General features: G+C 49.5%; 1 protein-coding gene across 2 annotated transcripts in view; it reads right to left on the reverse strand.

Moving 5' to 3' along the window:
* The window catches only part of GABRA3 (gamma-aminobutyric acid type A receptor subunit alpha3), a 422,933-nt gene that overhangs the window by 249,040 nt on the left and 152,187 nt on the right, over positions 1-21,706 (reverse strand). Inside the window, exon 2 of one of the 2 annotated variants that reach the window (XM_075324027.1) lies at positions 20,503-20,611. In XM_075324027.1, coding sequence (XP_075180142.1) covers positions 20,503-20,591 — 89 coding nt within the window. In that variant the 5' untranslated portion in view covers positions 20,592-20,611. Of the gene's footprint in view, positions 1-20,502; positions 20,612-21,706 lie in introns of those variants that run through there. The other variant, XM_075324028.1, reaches the window with a different exon arrangement.

Here is a 21,706-nt window from a genome sequence, read left to right on the forward strand (position 1 = left end):
CCCTTTCTCCCCCACTTTCAGCTACTGCACTCCTCAGGACCCGTCTGACACGAGAGACCCTCTGCTCCCTTCCACACACTTCAACCTCCAGCTCCCGACTCCTCTCACTTCCTCTCTGCCCTGCTTCCTAGCAACCAGCCTCTGAGCACACCCCTTGCTGGGAATTGAAAGTTAACCCCTACTGGTTACCCAAGGGTCCCTTCTAGTGGTGTGGGAGACCTGGTCACTATGTGTTTGTGTGTGCACCTCATCCTGGCCTTTGGAAATTACCTGGAAGCATTGTCCCCGCATGGGTGCAATACTCTGTGGTGCCTGACCGGGTCAGGGGCGCCACATTCCCCCTTAGTTATCATCAGCACGTCCTCGGGCTGCAAAGACAAGAGAAAAAGGTAAATACAAACTTTTCCCACGCAGGGGCAATTATTTACATTTAAACATACCAGGTACCATTCCACCACCAACCACCCACATGTCCGAACCCCACCCAAAAACCTCCAGGAGGTAGGTCGCCGGTCCTTTTGGTGACCAGGGCTGGGCCATCACATTCCCCAGACCTTTCCTCCAATCTTCCTCTCCTGAGGAGAGTGGTGTAAGGTAGGCCCCATAAACAGGCGTACCCGCTTCCGAGTGTTGGAGGGCAGGCCCCATAAACAGGCGTGCCCCCTTGTTGGTGCAGAGCCATGCCCCTCAACAGGCAGACTCTGTGGTTGATACCAAGGAGGTAACTTTTTACAATGCAAAAGTTTGTGGTTAAAGCCAGTTCATAACCGGTGGTCCATTTTTTTAAAATGCACGTGAACTAGTGTAAAGAAAACATTTTAAAGAGGTCTCACAATAGTCCTTGTGGGCACATTTCACTTAAACGTTACTTAACTGTAAACAGGTTAAACATTACATTTCATACCGTCACTTTGAACTAAACTGTACTTTCTCTATAGCGTAATGGGAGCTGACCAAAGTTGCTGCGGGTTGATCTACGCAGTACTATACTGTCATCTGTCTGAGGTTGTGTCCTCCCACCCGATGTATGTGTCTCAATGTGAATAATGGGTGTACTAGGTATTGATACCAGTGCATGGTCTTCTGCTTCAGCTACATTTGGCTCTTCCAGGTTCTCTTACTTCTCTAGATTGAGGGAATGTAATGACTGGAATAACTACTGCTCCATTGTATTGAGGCCAACTTGCTGGGAAATCTCCAAGTACAGTATGGATCATCTTTTCTTTTGGTTCTTGAACTGGCAAAGGGTTGGGAATTTCTTCAGGGGTTCTTAGTTGTTCAGGACATTTCTTTAGGCGATCTCTAGAAACGACAGCTGTTGTTTTTCCTCCATCCTTGCTGATACGGCATGTCTTTTCATTGCTAAGCGTCGATGGTAACACAGTATAGGGTTCTTCTTCCCAGTGATTGTCAAGTTTATGATGTCTTCTCTTTCTCTTGAGAACTATATCTCCTGGCATCAAAGGAACAGCAGGTGCTTTTCGATTGTAGGCCTTTTCTTGTTTCTCACGTTGCTGAGTCAGGCTTCGCTCCACACACTCTTGTACTTTCTTGTATTGGGCTTGGCGGTTGGAATCCCAATCAGCACCTTGTTGATGGTCTTCAGGGGTCTCAACTCCCATTTACAGATCTACTGGCAATCTCCCTGGTCTGGCCCTCATCAGGTATGCCGGTGTGCAGTTCGTGGAACTCACAGGGATGTTGTTATACATGTCCACTAGATCGGGCAGTTTTTCTGGCCACCGACTTCGTTCTTCTAATGGGAGAGTCTTCAGAAGGTCGAGAATGATGTGGTTCATCTTCTCACACATGCCATTGGTCTGAGGATGGTAAGGCGTGGTACGGATCTTCTTGCAGCCGTAAAGGTTACAAAACTCCTTAAACACTTCAGCTTCAAAGGCTGGTCCTTGATCAGTGAGCACTTGGTCTGGATAGCCATGTGGTCGACAGAAAAGTGTCTGGAAAGCTTTGGCTGCAGTCTGACCGGTCAAGTCCTTGACTGGTACTACCACCAGGAATCTGGAGTAGTGGTCAACCATAGTGAGAGCGTAGTTGTAGCCTTGTCTGCTGGGTGCCAACTTTACATGGTCCAGGGCCACGATCTCCAGGGGCCGTTTAGTTTGGATTGGCTGGAGTGGTGCTCTCTGGCTGGGCTGGTCTTTTCTTCTAAGATTGCAGGGCCCGCAGTTTCGACACCACTTCTCTAGGGCAGATCTCATGCCCACCCAGTAGAATCTTACTTTAAGTAGGGCCTCCAGTTTCTTCCAACCAAAGTGGCCTGCACCATTGTGATAGGCTTCTAGCACCATCCTCGTATCCTTCTGTGGTACAATCACTTGCCACACCTTCTCATGCGTCCTCGGGTCAATGATGCTCCTGTAAAGTTTGTCTTGATAGATGAATAATCGACCCCTCTCCTTCCATAGGTACTGTGCCTCAGGTGGGGCTCCTTTGTCAAGGCTGGCGCCAGGCTGGTTGATCAGTTTCTTTACCAAGCCTACCGCTGGATCATTTTCCTGGGTCTCCTTCCAGTTGTAGTGAGGTAGTGGGTTCAGGGTCACCTCTTGGCGGTTGGCACGCAACTGCCGACACTGTTTTGCTCCATGGCGATGGAACGCTGGCAGCTCAATCTCTTCAAGATCATCTACATCTTCACCCTCGTCTGCTAGGTGAGGCATCCTGGACAGAGCATCTGCGTTGCCGTTCTTGCGGCCAGCTCGATACTTGACAGTAAAGTCATAATTCGCCAGTCGGGCTACCCAACGCTGCTCCATGGCACCCAATTTAGCAGTATCCAAGTGGGTCAGGGGGTTGTTGTCCGTGAAGACAGTGAATTTGGTGGCTGCCAGGTAGTGCTTGAACCGCTCTGTGATAGCCCATACCATGGCCAGGAACTCTAGCTTAAATGAGCTATAATTCTCTGGGTTTCTTTCAGTAGGCCTGAGCTTCCTGCTGGCGTAAGCAATCACACGCTCTTTGCCTCCCTGCACCTGTGAAAGCACTGCTCCCAGTCCCACATTACTGGCATGGTCTTTCCTTTCTTCTTTGGGTGGCCTACCAGGAGCTCTTGCAAAGGCGCTGCCATTTTCGTGTAGCCCTTGATGAACCTTCTGTAGTAGCCTACCAAGCCAAGGAACTGACGTACCTCCCGAACGGTAGTAGGTGTGGGCCATTCCTGGATGACTGTGACCTTCTCTGGGTCCGGTGCTACTCCTTCTGCACTGACCACGTGACCTAGGTACTGGACCTTTGGCTTCAGTAGATGGCACTTGGATGGTTTCAGCTTCATTCCATATCGGGATAGCGCTTCAAAGACTTCAGCCAGGTGTTTCAGGTGGTCCTCGTAGGTCTTGGAGTACACGATGACATCATCCAGGTAGAGCAGGACGGTCTCAAAGTTGAGGTGCCCTAGGCAGCATTCCATAAGCCTCTGGAAGGTCCCGGGGGCATTGCAGAGTCCAAATGGCATGCTGTTGAACTCACAGAGGCCCATTGGGGTGGTGAAGGCCGTCTTCTCCCGATCTTCCTCTGCTACAGATACTTGCCAGTAGCCACTAGTAAGATCTAGGGTAGAAAAGTAGTTGGAGGTTTTTAAGGCAGCGAGGGATTCCTCTATCCTTGGCAAAGGGTAGGCATCCTTGTGTGTTATCTGATTTATCCGTCTGTAATCCACACACATCCTCATCGTGCCATCCTTCTTCCTCACCAGGACTAGGGGAGCTGCCCAGGGGCTGCAACTGTCCCTTATGACTCCTGCCTCCTTCATGTCCTTCAGCATGTCCTTTGTGCGCTGGTAATGGGCTGGTGGAATAGGCCTATGTCTTTCCTTAATGGGAGGATGACTGCCTGTGGGTATGTGATGTTGCACCCCTTTGATCCTACCAAAGTCTAGTGGGTTCTTACTAAAGACCTGCTCGTATTCCCGCACGACCCTGTAAACCCCATGTTTCCGGTAGACGGGTGTAGAGTCAGTCCCCACGTGTAGTTTCTGGCACCAGTCCTCTAACTGCTTTTGGGAGGTCTCGTCCTCTGTTGAGTCAGCTTGTGTCAGGGGACCTACAGGTGTTATGGCGTCATCTGAGCATGTAAACAGTTTGGCTATGGTAGCGTACCTTGGTAGTCTGGCTTCCTCCTCCCCACAGTTCAACACTCGTACAGGCACTCGTCCCTTGTGTACATCAACTACCCCCCTGGCTGTCAGAATCGTGGGCCAGTGGTCTGAATGAGTGGGCTCTAGTACAGCCTGGTAATCTTGTCCTCTGAGACCTACCGCTGCTCTACACCACATCATCATTTCACTCCGTGGGGGTATCACAATGGGGTTAGCATCCATCACCCGTACACTACCAATCTCACCGTCAGTCTGTTTTACCTGTTGCTTCCTCAGAATGATTCGGATCTCCTTTTGCAAGGCTCTTTGCGACCTGCCCTCAGCACCTTCAACAATCTGGTGAAGCAACAACAACACTTCCCCTAGGCAATTTTCTATGACATTAGTGCCTAAAATCATTTGCGGGTTCCTTTCTCTAATATCAGTGTCCACAACAATCAGTCCTTGTCCCTTCATTTCCTGCCTTCCCACCTTTATGGTTACCTCCTTGACCCCAATCTGGTCTATAGGTTGTCCGTTGGCAGCATAGATGGTGAGGGAGGGGTCCGGTGGTCGGAGATCGTCGTCCGACCAAAACCTACGATACAGGACATACGGGATCGTGGTTACCTGAGAGCCGGTGTCCAATAATGCCGGGGTAGGGATCCCATCCAGGGCGATGGACAGGACAGGACGTCCACCCACGTACTGACCACGGCAGCGACCTGGGCCTGATCTTCTTAATCCTGAGGACTGGCCCTCGGCCCCAGGTTTGGCTCGTTTAAAGGGCAAGCCCTTGCATAGTGACCTGCCTCCTGGCAACGACGACAGATGGGTTGTCCAGATGAGTCATAGCGATCACTGCTCCTGCCTTGGGTTGTAGGACCTCTTCTCCTTCGCATCCAAGGGACGTCCTCTGGGCTGTCAGCTAGCAGGATCCGATGAGGGACTTTGGTTTCTGAGGGCAACTGCATTGCTTTCAGGATTTGTGCGACATCCTTAGTGAGCTGTTGCACCTGGGAGGATAGTGTATTTATAGTCTCTGCTGACGCGTTGAGTCCTTTTGCAGTTACCAGGGACTGCGAGGAGGATTCCGCTCCTGCAGCCGTGGAACTGGCAGGCCATGCGGGTGCGACGGGGTCTGTGTCCACAGGAGGTTGGAGTGCTTTCACTGCCCTGTCTTTCAGAATGGCAAAGTCCACGTCAGGGTGTTCCAGGGACCACAGCTTCATCTGCTTCCCATCCTCAGGAGAGCGCAGGCCCCGCAAGAATTGTTCCTTCATCATCCGGTTTCCTTCCTGATCACTGACAGGGTCCACCAGCTTGAGAGCACGTAGTGCAGACTGCAGCCTGAGGGCATAGTCTCTTATACTATCTTGGGGCTTCTGACGGCAGTTATAGAAGTCCGTCCTCAGCTCTCCCTCTGTGCGGTGTTCAAAAGCAGCTGCTAGTTTGGCAAAGATGGTCTCAACAGAGCCCCGGTCATCATTGGTCCAGGACTCAGCTTCCAATTCTGCTGCTCCAGTCAATTGTCCCAGCACCACAGCGGCCCTCTGCTTACCAGTCATCGCGTGCATGTCTAGCAGGGTGTTGATCTTCTTCTTAAACCCGGTCAGCGTGTCTATTTTACCGGCGTATTGGGGCAGCCATTGCGCTCCTGGGACATACAGTAAGGAAACTGGCATTATGGGGGAGACTTCGGCCGGCGCGGCTGCGACCGCGGCACCGGCACCGGGCGCTGCTGCGTCCAGCACGACGGGGGCTGGCATCGCTTGGGCTGCGTCGCCCTGACCAGGGGCATTACCTCCTGCAGCGTCCATTTTTCTTCAAAAATCTGCGCGCTCCCTTTCCACTTCCTGGGTCAGTACGCTCTCTGAATTGTGGGGATTCTGGGGCGGCCACACCTCTTCGTGGGCGGTGCTCTTCTCCCTCGCGCGGGCTGCAGCGCGCGCTTTTGAAGATGACAATATGGCGGCGGTTCAATTTTTGCGGTCGGACCTCTGAGGCGCACGGTCACCTGTCTGAACAGGTCTAGTCCAAATCCTGTTCGTGACGCCAGATCTGTGGAGCCCTACAGGTGCGGTGCCGCAGTGTATTACCCTTAGGGACTCCACGGGATGGGACGGTCTGGTCACAGGTAGGGAACCTTCGTTTTGGGATACGTCGTGACGCCACTCTCAGAATTGCGGTCAGTGCGGACCGCCACTGCAGGTTAAGGGATGCCTGGGGCTGATGGTGGGTGCAGTAGGTTGTAATAGCCTCCTGAGAGTAAGGCAAGCCCCAGGTCCCTGTGTATGTGGGTGGGACCACAGGTCGCAGAATGACTCAAACACAGTCCAAGAAGTCTTTTAACGTGTTTACTCACTGTTTAGAGGTCACGGTGAGATGCCCGGGCGACACTGTGATAACCAGGTGGAACCAGGAATTCCAGGAGGCCGTTCTGAGGGTAGCTGTCCGCTCGCCCTCCTTGCACTCTTTTTGTTTGGGAGGATCCCTTGCTTGAAGCGTGGTAGGACTCCTCCAGGGAAGCTGTTACTACCCTGCTCCCCTCTCTCTGGCCCGTCTGCCGGCAGCGTGGCCTTGGTGGGATGGCTTCTGGCCCTGTCCCCTTATGGGCCTGGTGATTGCTGCTTGGCTCGAGCTCTGTGTAGTAGTGGTGAGGGCATAAAGTACCCCCCACCTGTAGGTTAAGCAGCTCTGGATGATTTGCTGCCTGTACTGGGGATCTGTTTCCCCTTGCGTGCTCGGATACCAGGATCTCCGTACTCAGCCACCCCTCTCTCTGGATGTCTTTCAGGCCGACCCACGGTACCCTTTCTCCCCCGCTTTCAGCTACTGCACTCCTCAGGACCCGTCTGACACGAGAGACCCTCTGCTCCCTTCCACACACTTCAACCTCCAGCTCCCGACTCCTCTCACTTCCTCTCTGCCCTGCTTCCTAGCAACCAGCCTCTGAGCACACCCCTTGCTGGGAATTGAAAGTTAACCCCTACTGGTTACCCAAGGGTCCCTTCTAGTGGTGTGGGAGACCTGGTCACTATGTGTTTGTGTGTGCACCTCATCCTGGCCTTTGGAAATTACCTGGAAGCATTGTCCCCGCATGGGTGCAATACTCTGTGGTGCCTGACCGGGTCAGGGGCGCCACATATGCCCCACAGGCCACCACTGTCAGTATGTAGGCTCCACAGGCCCCAGTAATGTGTATGTATAGGAAATCATTGCAATGCAGACAATTCGTTCCACAACTTGTTAAAGGTCCCATCCTGGTCCCCTGTTGTGCCATTCCACACATGCACAAACACACACAAACACACGCACATATTCTATGCTCACCTTACCTTCCGTTCCATCGCCGGCCTGCTGGGACTTGCTGTTCGAACAGCTAGCATGGGCTGTGTATCGGGTAACCATGACGACGAGGGAGGAACTTCCGCATCCAGAGTGCTGACGTCAAAGGCAGGAGCTTCTGATTGGTCAGCGCGCTGTGTTTGAGTAGCGTCTGACAGCGGAAGTTCCTGCTTTGTCGCCGATGGTTACTGATACACAGCCTGGAGCGGCGAACTACAGGACCCAGGAGGCCGTCGATGGAACGGAAGGTACACATGTTATGCTCACCTATCTTCCGTTACATCGCCGGCCTCCTGGCCTACAACTATGTGCGCACGTTGCGTTTTTTCCCCGCGTTAACACTGCGTTTTGAACTGCAGCATTTCAGTGCCAAATTGCATGTGTTCTGCTTCCCCAGCAAAGTCTATGAGAAGTCCGAAAATTCAATGTGCACGCTGCATTTGTAAACGCAGTGTTTTGGATGCCAAAAATCACTGAGGAAAAAAAAGCAGCATGTCACTTCTTTAGTGCGTTGTAGCCGCGTTCTCCACCCATTGAAATCAATGATATGGGTCAAAACGCAACCAAAATGCACTTGGACTGCATTTTTGTTGCGTTCCGTATGCTTTTTTGACAAAGAAAACGCAGGTCTTTTCAGTCTCTCTCTGTCGATGTCGGTCGGTTGGTCTCTTTCTCTGTCAGTTGGTCGCTCTGTCTGTCACTCTCTGTCCGTCGGTCGGTCTCTCTCTCTGTCTCTCTATCCGTCGGTCAGTCTCTCCCCCTCTCCCATACTCACCGATCATGGGCCAGGCGCTGCACAGCTGTCACACTGCTCTGGTGGCTTTTCCTCTTTTGAAAATGCCGGCCGCTCATTATTCCATCTCATATTCCCTGCTTTCCCCACCCACCGGCGCCTTAGATTGGTTGCAATTAGATACACCCCCACACTAAGTGACAGCTGTGTCACTGTAACCAATCACAGCCGCCGGTGGGCGGGTCTATATCATGCAGTAAAATAATCTTAAAAAAACTGTCCCCCCCAATTTTGATACCAGCCAGGGTAAAGCCACACGGCTGAAGGCTGGTATTCTCAGGATGGGGAGCTCCACGTTATGGGGAGCCCCAACAGCCTAACAATATCAGCCAGCAGCCGCCCGGAATTGCCGCATCCTGCTCATCTCGAATTGCCATGGTGTGGTGGCCGTCGGGGTAATAAGGAGTTAATGGCAGCCCATAGCTGCCACTAAGTCCTAGGCTAATTATGGCAGGCGTCTCCCCGAGATATCTACCATGATTAACCTTAAGTTAAAGAAAATAAACACATACACCCAAAAATCCTTTATTTGGAATAAAAGACAAAAAAACCCCTCTTTCAACATTTTATTAAACCCCCGAATACCCCTCCAGGTCCGACGTAATCCACATGAGGTCCTGCGACGCATCCAGCTCTGCTACATGAAGCTGACAGGAGCGGCCACAGACCACGATTGCTCTCTGTCAGCTCCACGCAGCAACTGAAGTGAGCCGCACGATCAGCGATGACATCACTCAGGTTACCCGCGGCCACTGCTGGATCCTCCAACTGTGACAGCAAGTCGCCCGAGTGACTGAAGTGAGCTGCGCGATCAGTGATGACATCACAGGTGAGTTGCGGTCTCAGGTGGAGGACTCCAGCTGGCCGCGGGTAACCTGAGTGACAGCACCGCTTATGGCACTGCTCACTTCAGTCACTCAGGGGATTTGCGGTCACCGGTGCGTCCTTCAAGGGTGACCGCTAACCAGGACGCGATACACAGACAGAGCCGCGGGATGACAATGAAGTCGGGTGAAGTTTATCTGAGTTCATTCTCATCTCGCAACTCTGTCTGTGTCTGCTGTCAGCGGGCATGTAGCAGAGCTGAATTGACGGGGGGACGCACTGTCAAAAATGCATCCAAAACGCATGCAAAATGCATGGAAAATGCATCCAAAATGCATGAGTTTTGGGTGCATTTTTTTTTTTTTTTACAAACGCAGGGTTTACATTTGTCCAGTCTGCCAGAGGGTGTGTTATTTTCCGCACTGCACAGAACGCAACGTGCGCACATACCAAGCTGAGGTCACACTGGCATATCACATGTGATGCGATATGCTAATGACCCTCGGCTGCTGCTGTGCTGTGAGCGTGAGCCATTACACTGTGATCTGATCCTGCCGTCGGATCACATCTGAGGAGGAGAGGGAGGGATTAAGGATGTCAGGCATTCAGTTGGGATGAGCCCTGGGCCATGCTGTCCTTCTAAAGGCGACCGGATCAGCGGACGAGAGCACCCACTGACCCCCGTGTCTCCACATTTGGAACAATTAGAACAGTAAGTTGCCTGTATTCACGTATTCCTCCCATTAACCAAAGCACAGTATTATTACAGATATTTTATCTAATAGCCTGGATCTGTCATGAAGTCTGCAGTTTTGTACATGGGGCAGATTTAGGGGACAGATCTGCTTTAAAACATAATTTTGTGGTTTAAAATATTCTAGTTTAAAAGTAACATGGCCAAGTTTGCATTTATATTTTAATTTACTACTTAGAAATAAATCTATGTACCGTATTTTTCGTTTTATAAGGCGCACCGGATTATAAGACGCACCCCAAATTTAGAGCTAAAAAAAGGTAAAAAAAAATGGGGTCCGTCTTATAATCCGGTGTTCTCTTACTGGAGGGGGGCCAGCAGTGGTGGTGAAGCGGGGTCACAGGAGGCAGAGGTTGTGCTGGCAGCCGCGGCGGGTTAGTAGCGTCAGCCGCAGCGGGTCCGTGGTGACAGCGGCGTCCGTGGTGGAAGCTGCGGCGGGTCCGTGGCGGCGGGTGACAGGTGGAGCAGGCCGGTGAAGTAAGTGTCTCAGTGTCTCCGCGGTCCCGCTTCAAATGATGGCGCCTGGAGCGGCGCATGCGCAGATGGAACGCTCATCCAAGAGATCCATCTGCGCACGCGCTGACTCCCGGCGCCATCATTTGAAACTGGGACCGCGGATACACTGGGATACCTGCCGCACAGCCGCCCGGCACGCACGGAGAGCCAGCCGGCACCAACGGGCACCCAGCTGCCTGCCCGCACGCACGTACAGAGAGGCAGCCGGCACCGACGGGCACCCGGCTGCCCGCCGCCCGCACGCATGTATAGAGAGGCAATTGGCACCGACGGGTACCCGGCTGCCCGCACGCATGCCCGCACGCACAGAGAGGCAGCCTGTACCGACGGGCACCCGGCTGCCCGCACGCACATACAGAGATGCAGCCGGCACCTACGGGCACCCGCCTGCCTGCACGCAGCCACAGGCACCCAGCCACCAGAACGCACCCGGTCGCTGCACAAACAACACCCCGGTAAGCTGTATTTGGATCTTAAGACGCACCCTTCATTATCCTCCCAAATTTTTGGGAGAAAAAGTGCGTCTTATAATCTGAAAAATACGGTATATTTTTTTCATCATATGTACAGGCTTGGTTGAGGGCACACAATAATACAAAGATCTGCAGAATCAAAAGCACTGCAGAACTAGTTAGGGGGAAAAAAAATACAACCAAAGCTGGTTGCAAATAAATATAATGGTGTTTATCATAATGATAATGTTATCCTATCCTGAAAATATATAGCCATAAATGTAAATTTTTAAAAAAATCAATCTCAATTTATTGAAGCAAACATTGTGGGAAATCTTAGGCAATGTATACCTTCTTATTTACACCCAATCAAAAAAGGAATAGAAACATCGTACAGATCTATGACAATAGTCAATGTTGACAGATAAATATAGAACCCCTACATGGAAGACACAACCAAAAAACAATAGAATGCTCAGCATAATATGGATCTTATAGTGCTATGGCTTCAAAAAGGAACCGAACAGAATCAGTACCAAGTATGCGTGAAGGTATTTGTGGCAAGAATCATACAACAGGAAAGAAACAGACAGGGACATCAAGACCAGAGAGGGTATCTTGGAGTTTTTAAGGAATGGATAATGAATAATGACATTGCAGCACCAAAAAGGTCCATAAAATATAAAAGATAAAAACACTGAGGGGTACGGAAAAATAAATTCACCCTAAAGAATGTCCCTATCTGAGCCCTACCTAACAACCCCACAAAATAAATTCACCCTAAAGAATGTCCCTATCAGAACCCTACCTAACAACCCCACAACATGATGCTGCCATCCACGTGTTTCGCAGTTGGGATGGTGTTCTTCAGCTTCGAAGCTTCTAATTTTTCATTACAAACGTAACGATGGTCATTATGGCCAAACAGTTCAATTTTAGTTTTGTCAGACCATGTCTCTAAAAATTAAGGTCTTTGCTCCTTTGTGCATTTGCAAACATTAATCTGGCTTTTTTATGTTTCTTTTGGAGGAATGGCTTCTTCCTGGCAGAGTAGCTTTTCAGCTCATGTTGAAATACTACTATTCTCATTGTGGATAATTACACAATCTTATTAGCTTCCACCAGCATCTTCACAAGGTCTTTTGCTTTTGTTCTTGGGTTGATATGCATATGTCTGACCAAAGCACATTCATCTCTAGTACATAGAACCTGTCTCCTTCCTGAGCGGTATGATGGCTGGACATTCCCATCCTGTTTGTACTTGCATATATTTGTTGGAACAGATGAACGAGGCACATTCAGGTATCTGACAATTGCACCCAAGGATGAACCAGACTTGTGCAAGTTCACAATTCTCTTCCTGAGATCTTGGCTGATTTCTTTTCACTTTCCCGTGATGTTACTGAAGGGGGAAGCCGGGTGATGGCTCGCAGTACTCCACTCTCCTTCTTCAATTTGGTGTTGTGCATGTGTTCTGCCACGGCCAGGGAGTGCAACACTTACTTGCGTCTTCAGCTGCTCATCCGCCACCCCGTCATCGACGTAGTTGGGAAACACATCCCAGAAATAATTTCCTTTCAACTCAAACTCCAACTTCTTTATTTGGAATATAAACTTCATGAGAGATACCTTCGTTAAAACAAACTTTTCAGGCCAGACATGCCACTTTAAACCTGCGTTACCATTCTGCTGCCGCTGTTCTATGGAGTAACCTTATGTCTAGCTCTCGCTCTTGGTATTGGCTCTCCAGCAGCCGCATCTGACTTCCGCGTTCTCCGTCTCTTGGCTTTTGTGGCTTGCTGTGTCCATGGGACACAGTGGAGGATAACTTCTAAAGCTTGGGTGGACCCCGAAACAGAGCTCGTTAGTAGAGATGAGCGAACCGGTCCTGGTTCGGCTCGAGTTCGGTTCGCCGAACGAAGGTCTCGTTCGAGTTCGGTTCGTCGAACGTTCGACGAACCGAACTCGAACCACATAGAAAACAATGGCAGGCAATCACAAACACAGAAAAACACCTAGAAAACACCCTCAAAGGTGTCCAAAAGGTGACCAACAACTCACAACACAACACAAACACATGGGAAAGTGACAAGGACATATACTCATGCGAAAACAAAAGAGCTGGACAAGGAAAAAGAGGAGGAGACACAGATATAGGCATGGCACGCCCTTCTAAAATCATGTAAGACACCGCAAGGTGACTACAAGCGGAGTCTCCCTTTTTTCCAAAAATTGGGCCACACACACACCCACCACTTCAGTGGCAGCACTTGTGCCCCAGTTGTACACTTCACAGCTAGATTTGCATCAAGCACATTCAAAAATACGCCATACTTAACTGTCCCCAGGATGACCCCGGGGTAGGTAGCAAAGTCTTTCCTGATCCCAGCTCTGACGAGAAAGCTGTGGAAAGAAAGCGCATATAGGGTCTTACCCCAGTATGTGAGGGGTGGGAGGAGGGTGAAACTACTCACCAGATGTTGTTGTGAAAGTCACAACCACTGTAATCGCATGTAGAATATGATCAAAGGCTGCAGCCACCCAAGACGGCAGATACCAGAGAGCAAAAGAGAAGGGTGTTCAATACTGCGCCAAAAGATCACTGGGACAGATCTTTAGATTAATGTATCTTTATTTTCATCCAGGTCTACGCGTTTCTGGAGCCACTGCCCCCTTCCTCAGGACCGTCAGGAAAGACAAACATCAAATTTGATGTTTGTCTTTCCTGACGGTCCTGAGGAAGGGGGCAGTGGCTCCAGAAACGCGTAGACCTGGATGAAAATAAAGATACATTAATCTAAACATCTGTCCCAGTGATCTTTTGGCGCAGTATTGAACACCCTTCTCTTTTGCTCTCTGGTATCTGATCCCAGCTCTGTTCATCTTGGATCATTTTTAAAAACAATGTAAGCAAGGGTTACTCCAAGCGGAGTCTCCCTTTTTTCCAAAAATTGGGCCACACACACACCCACCCCTTCAGTGGCAGCACTTGTGCCCCAGTTGTACACTTCACAGCTAGATTTGCATCAAGCATATTCAAAAATACGCCATACTTAACCGTCCCCAGGATGACGGGGTAGGTAGCAAAGTCTTTCCTGATCCCAGCTCTGTTCATCTTGGATCATTTTTAAAAACAATGTAAGCAAGGGTTACTCCAAGCGGAGTCTCTCTTTTTTCCAAAAATTGGGCCACACAGACAATAACCCCTTCAGTGGCTGCACTTGTGCCCTAGTTGCAAACAGGATGTTTTAATTTGCATCAAGCACATTGCAAATCCACAAGCATTTACTCTCCCCAGGATGACACAGGGGTAGTAAATTCCTTGTGGATCCATGACTTGTTCATTTTGATGAACGTTAGTCTGTCCACATTGTCACTGGACAGACGCTTGTGTGCCGCCCTGGCAAAACCAGGGTGTCACAAAGGTCTGCATCCATGTTTTTGGTGCAGACCTCACACTCCCTTGGGAAGTTTCCCACACACAGAAACACACCATCCAATCAGGTCCCACTCACCCCCTTCCCAGGAAAAGGGAGAGGCGGGAGGAGCTTAGAAAGAGCAGAGCAGAGTTGAGTTTGCAGTCAGCCTGCAGGAGGAGAGAGTTCTGGAAGCAGCTCCATTGGGAGCAGAGGAGAAGTGGTAGTAAGGGCCTCAGGAATAGGCCAGCCACTTGTAGGGACCCGGAGTGGACTGGGAGAGGATAGGGCCCCCCCCCCCCGGTGCCAGCTGTCGGGACACAGTCCGAACCAGTGTGCAGAGCAGACACAGACCTCGGGCAAGAAAAGAGCACCTGAATCACACACACGGGTGTGGGACCCATCCTCACAGCAACCGGCCGTGAGCACAAGTTACCAGCAACTTGGTTAAATTCTGGACTCGTGTCAGTTATTGCTTATACTGTGAGTACTCCTGCACCACCCGGTCCAAGCCGTGGACTGCACCCGTTATTCCCCAAACCACCACTCCCAATTGGGCCCCCGGGACTACAACTCTCCTACCCGTGGAGGGGATCCCACCTTGCTGCCCCACACCATCAGTCCCGGGCACGGTCCCCAGAGGCAGCGGCGGTGCCACCACCTTATCACCGCAACCCACGGGTGGCGTCATGGACAATTTCCCCTACTTAATTCCTCCTTTTATTGTGGAGCCTGGGATCACAGACCAGGTCGCACCACCGTGATACTTACTGAAGTGACCCTTGGCCCGGATCCGAGTACCCCTATCCCCTGGGCGATACACGTGCGCTTATCTGTCAGCACACACCCAGCAGCACTGAAGACACGTTCAGAGACAACGCTGGCAGCTGGACACGACAAAATCTCCAAGGCGTAACTGGAGAGCTCTGGCCATTTTTCAAGATTTGAAGCCCAAAATGAGCAAGGCTCCATTTGCAAAGTAATGGCATCGATGTTCATTTGGAGATACTCCTGTATCATCCTCTCCAGCCATTGACTATGTGTCAGACTTGTTGTCTCTGGTGGCCTTGCAAAGGAGGGTCTAAAAAAATTATGAAAAGATTCAATAAAATTGCTGTTACCAGCACCAGATACGGTGCTACTGGTACGGGTAGACTGTTGGAGATGACTAGACCGTCCCATGTTTGTCAAGTTACAACTGGGAGATTCACTCCCTGCACCTGCACGGTTGTTTGGTGGAAAAGCCGAGCTAAGATCGAGTAACAGCTTCTGCTGATACTCCTGCATACGTGCGTCCCTTTCTATGGCTGGAATTATGTCACAAAATTTGGACTTGTACCGGGGATCTAATAGTGTGGCAAGCCAGTAGTCATTATCACTTCTAATTTTGACAATACGAGGGTCATGTTGGAGGTAGTGCAGCAAGAAGGCACTCATGTGTCTTGCGCAGCCATGCGGACCAAGTCCACGCTGTGTTTGTGGCATAGAGGTGCTAACCATTCTTTCTTCCTCTGACATCTCCCCCCAACCTCTTTCAACTGAAATTTGACCAAGGTCTCCCTCATCCGCTGAGTCTTCCATGTCCATGGACAGTTCGTCCTCCATTTCTTCATGTCCTCCTGCACCTTCCTCAACATTTCGCCTGCTACCATGCGCCCTTGTTGATCCCTGTCCCCCATGGTCCCATGGCTGCCGCGTTGGTGATGATGAACGTCTGGACCTTGATGATGTTGTTGTCTCTTGTGCATATGAATCCTCCTGTAGTTCCTCTCCTTCCTGTTGTCCCACCCCCTGACTCCGAATAGTGTTTAGCGTGTGCTCAAGCATGTAAATGACTGGAATTGTCATGCTGATAATGGCATTGTCAGCGCTAAACATATTCGTCGCCATGTCGAAACTGTGCAGAAGGGTGCATAGGTCCTTGATCTGAGACCACTCCATCAGGGTGATCTGCCCCACCTCTGCATCTCGTTGGCCCAGGCTATACATCATGACGTATTGCACCAGGGCTCGGCGGTGCTGCCACAGTCGCTGTAACATGTGGAGAGTCGAATTCCAGCGTGTCGCCACATCGCATTTCAGGCGATGAACCGGCAGACCGAAAGACTTCTGGAGCGATGCAAGTCGCTCAGCTGCGGCAGTTGAACGGCGGAAGTGAGCAGACAGTTTTCGTGCCCTGGTCAGAAGGCCATCTAGGCCGGGATAGTGTGTTAAAAATTGCTGGACAACAAGGTTCAACACGTGAGCCATACAAGGCACGTGTGTCACCTTGCCCAGGCAAAGGGCCGCACCCAGGTTTGCAGCATTGTCGCACACGGCCTTACCAGGCTGCAGGTTGAGTGGAGACAACCATTTATTAAACTCAGTCTCCAGAGCTGCCCACAACTCAGTCGCTGTGTGACTCCTATTTCCAAGACATGTCAAGCTAAAGACCGCCTGATGCTGTTGCGCTCTGCTGCCAGCATAGTAATGAGGGGTGCGTGCTTCCTTCTGCGCAGTGAGAACGCTGGTGGCCTGACCAGGCAGGCTTGGGGCGGAGGTGGAGGACACAGATGAGGTGGAGGAGGCAGAAGCAGTGGCGGAACTTGGACAGACAGAGGATTGACACACAAGTCGTGGGGACGGCAAGACTTGTGCAGCAGACCCTTCACCATCTATCACCATAGTTACCCAGTGCCAAGTCAGCGACATGTAACGTCCCTGTCCATGCTTACTGGTCCAAGTATCGGTGGTGAAATGCACCCGTTCACACACAGTTTCTCAAGGAAGCGGTGATGTTGTGTGCGACATGCTGGTGTAGCGCGGGCACACCTTTCTTAGAGAAGTAGTGGTGACTGGGCATCTGGTACTGGGGCACAGAGACAGACATAAGGTCTCTAAAATCCTGTGTGTAAGCTAGGCGGAAAGGCAGCATTTCGGTAGCCAAGAGCTTACAGAGGGATAAAGTCAACCTCTTAGCTTTGTCATGGGTCGCAGGAAATGGCCTTTTATTTGGCCACATCTGAGGGACAGAGATCTGGCTGCTGTGTGTAGACGGTGTTGAGTAGGGTGTCCCTGGAAAAATGCAGGTTTGTGAGGAAAGTGCAGGCGGAGACATGATGTTGCCTTCATCCAACGTTGGTGCTATCGATGTCTGAGAGAGCTGTACACACGCACTTGTTTCCCCTTCCAAACCAACTGACGACCTACCAAGCAAACTGTTGCCTGTTGCGGTTACAGTGGTGGAAGTTGTGCGTGGAAAACCAGGTGTGACAGCTGTCCCCACAGTCCTAGAAGATGAAGAGCGCGCGGATGCACTGGAAGGGGCAGGCGGTGGATGGTTCGCTCCGCTAGGCCGCATTGCAGCACGATGAGCTTCCCACTGGGACATATGATATTTATTCATGTGACGATTCATGGAAGAAGTTGTCAAACTGCTGAGGTTTTGCCCTCTACTAACAGAATCATGACAAATTTTACAGATCAAATAATTTGGGCGATCTTTTGCTATGTCAAAAAAGGACCAGGCTAGGCAAGGCTTAGAGGGTTATGAGACCTGCTGAGCCCCCCCGACTAGTGCTCAGAGGCAGAGTGGTGGCTGAGGATGCAGTTGTAGACGTGCTACCAGTGCTCCGACTCTGTCCAGGAAGGCGCAAGGTAACTTCGTCCTCGGTTGCATCCTCCTCTACCGCCTCTGTTTACCTCCTCGAGTGCCTGACTGTGGGTTGACAGTAGGTGGGATTTAGAACTTCCTCATAAATTGTTGTGTTTGCACTCCCCTCACCCTCAGACCGAGCCTCATCTTGCCCTGACCAAATATTTAAGCTGTCATCCCAATCTGGTATCTGCGTCTCATCGTCATCAGTATGTTCCTCATTGTCTATAACAACAAGTGTTACAGTTTGTGAAAAAGGGTCAACATTATGCTCAGAAACTTGGTCCTCACGGCCTGAATTAGAGTCACAAAGGTTCTGGGCATCACTGCAGACCATTTCCTGGTCTGTACTCACTGTAGCTTGGGAGCAGACCTCTGATTCCCAGGCTATAGTGTGACTGAACAGCTCTGCAGACTCACCCATCTCAGTTCCACCATACTGTGTAGGGCGGATGGAGACTTCAGAGCTGGGAGAAAGCAAGTTTGATTGGGATGACAACTCAGAGGACTGGTGTTTTTTGGATGCGGTAGTTGAGGTGGCGGAGAGGGCACTTGTTGGACCACTTGAGATCCATTCAAGCATTTTCCTTTTTTGGCCATCATCTACCTTTGTTCCAGTTGTTCGTGTCCATAAAAAAGGGAGCACATCGGATTGTCCACGGTAAGTAGTTGACATCTTACTTTTGCTGGAAGATGGTCTATCTTCAGCAGATGTTAATGGAGCTTTGCCACCTTCCCCACGGACAAACCCTTTTTTTTTTTTCCAACACGCCTCTTCCCCTTTCCACCAGCATCTGTCATTTTGCCACTCATGTTGATTGCGACAAGATTGTGCACTTAAAATGTGGTAGTAAAAATTGAGAGGTGGTGTAGATTGCAGCGGTGGTCTAGCTTTATTAACAGCAGAATAAACAACAATAATTATCCCTGACAATGCAACTACGGCCCTTAAACTGGCAGCATAAATTGCTAGTATAATAGCTTTGTAACAATGAGCTTGGATGTTCAATGCAGACGTGCTGCAAATATCTTTGCACTAGTGGGACAATACAGAAGTCCAACAGCCATGTTTAGGATGCCACTAAGTTCACTCAGTGTTTGCTAGTATAATGGCTTAGCAACAATGAGTTTGAGTGTGCTATGCAGGCAGACGTGCTGCAAATATCTTTGCACTAGTGGGACAATACTGAAGTCCAACAGCCACGTTTAGGATGCCACTAAGTTCACTCAGTGTTTGCTAGTATAATGGCTTAGTAACAATGAGTTTGAGTGTGCAATGCAGGCAGACGTGCTGCAAATATCTTTGCACTAGTGGGACAATACAGAAGTCCAACAGCCACATTTAGGATGCCACTAAGTTCACTCAGTGTTTGCTAGTATAATGGCTTAGTAACAATGAGTTTGAGTGTGCAATGCAGGCAGACGTGCTGCAAATATCTTTGCACTAGTGGGACAATACAGAAGTCCAACAGCCACGTTTAGGATGCCACTAAGTTCACTCAGTGTTTGCTAGTATAATGGCTTAGTAACAATGAGCTTGAGTGTGCAAAGGGCAGGAGGGTACAGTGGCAGGGTTGTGGGTCTGGGTAGAGGAAAGGAAGCCTGCCTTTCTATTTCTCCTAATGGGGAAATGCAACGAGGAAATCCCTGACCTTAGCTACACAGATGCTGTCATCTTGTGTAGCTGTGAAACTCTGTTTTCACGGCCCTGACTGTCACCTATGGCTCTGACCCTGCCGGTATTAGCCCTTAAAAGGACTAATAGAAACTTCTATCCCTATTCTGTACAGCGCTGTGTATAGAGCGTACACAGCAGTATCGGAGATAGGAGCTGCGCCAGCGGTGACTGACACCAAGGACGATAATGGCGTGCTGGAGGAAAATGTCCGTTTTTATAATGCAGGGACATGTGACATGGACATACTATCACACATGCCGTTGCTTCTCTGGCTAAAAGTCCACTTAGCTGTGTGTGTGTCTGGGATTGGCTGACATGCTGGCCCGCCCCACCACATGCGCGCGCTTAGGGAAGGAAGACAAGAAAAAAAAAAAAATGGCGAAAGATGGCCATTATCCATACAGCAGTGATCTGAATGCGCTGTTCCCGCAAATTTCATAATAGTGTGAGTCACAGAGTGACTTACACTATTACAGCAGAAAGCCAGCTAGTAATTAGCTTGTCTTTTTGCTGCAAGAACCGTTCTCGAACGTATCCAGAACTATCGAGGTTTAGCAAAAAGCTCGAGTTCTAGTTCGATCTAGAACAGCCCCCAAAATCACTCGAGCCGCGAACTGGAGAACCTCGAACCGCGAACCGCGCTCAACTCTACTCGTTAGTCCCAAGAACCCCTATGCAGAACTAAACTGACTGTCCCTGACCTGTCTGTCTAACTCCCTCTTTACTTCTCCCATGGTGCCCAGATTTCAATCTTGCATCGGGGCCCATTGGACTCTACTTACGCCAATAGCAGGAGAACATATTGTACAGAAGACATCACTTAGAAAAATGACTGCAGTAATGCTGGAAGATATATTGTATTTGTTACATAAGTCACATTTAGAAATCAAGCTTTAATTGTAAAATTGCACTTTACTGAGGAATGGCACACCTCACTGTGCTGAGCAGACCTTGCTTGCAGTCAGAGAAGCTTGTATCCAGACCTGTTTATCTTACCCTCTTCCTGGGGGCAATAGGCACATCTGCAGCAGCAATCCTAGAAGAACCAGCGATAGTAAAGATGTCTCTTCCTGCCCCTTCGCCATAAAGGGGCTCTCTGCTAGACCTGTAGAGCAAAGAAATTATATATTTGTAATGCTTCAGTATAATTTTTTTATAAATAATTTTACTCAAAAAACCCCCCAAACATTAAAACCATCATCCATATGGGGTCATGCACATATGAAAATTCTCCCCTGGAAGATGCTGTAGACGAAACGTGCAATGGGGTGTTTTTCTTGGCTATTTTCCATACAGGTTTTTGCCCTTTACACTTCTCTCTGCATTTTTTCATTTATTGTTTTAATTGTCACCTTTGTCTGAGTGTTCTTCCCTCGGGATTTCCTTACCCATATTATACTTTATATCCTATCAGGCTGCACTTTTGCAGGAATTCACTTGGTATTTCTCCTGATATACTGTGTGCTCTTGGTAGCTTTTCCTTTTTTACTAATCCCATTCCTATTTTGCCATATTATACACATCATTTGTTAGGCTGTAGTGATTTCCTCAGCAGTTCTGCCACTTGGCATCTAATCACTAGAGGATTTGTTTTCTCCTTATAGTATGTTCTTCCCTTAAAGATACATATTTGATATTTTTGTGCTTGATGACAATTTGATATTTGGGTATTCCTTGCAGGCTAGTCTTCTGCCTGACATCCTCATTTTATCTGTTTTACTTTGTATGTATTTTCATCATTATAGATTTATCTAGTCTTACCTTTGCTGCCACACTCCTATTGTTAATATAAGTATTTGATCTCAGGAAGGCCTTTATTACTTGGTCAATTAAAGGTATCTTTTAACTTAAAAAAATGTTCGCCACAGTTTCACACATTGCTGTTTTATTCCAACAGGGATTAAAGGGTCATATACTGCCCATCGGTGATATATATATATATATATATATATATATATATATATATATATATATACATATACATATATATATATATATATATATCTATATATATAATTGCCTTATTCTGTCTGTCTGTCTGTCTGTCATGCTTCAAAATTGTGTCCTTCCGGTGACATTGTGTCCTTACGGTGACACAAAGCTGATTGGCCGCTGAGCTCGCCATGGCCCCGCCCCCCCACACCGATTGGCCGCTCGCCCAGGCTGCGCCCCCACACGGATTGGCAAGCCGCTCGCCCAG

This window comes from Anomaloglossus baeobatrachus, chromosome 9, assembly GCF_048569485.1.
Source record: "Anomaloglossus baeobatrachus isolate aAnoBae1 chromosome 9, aAnoBae1.hap1, whole genome shotgun sequence".
In the NCBI taxonomy this organism is placed as follows: domain Eukaryota; kingdom Metazoa; phylum Chordata; class Amphibia; order Anura; family Aromobatidae; genus Anomaloglossus; species Anomaloglossus baeobatrachus.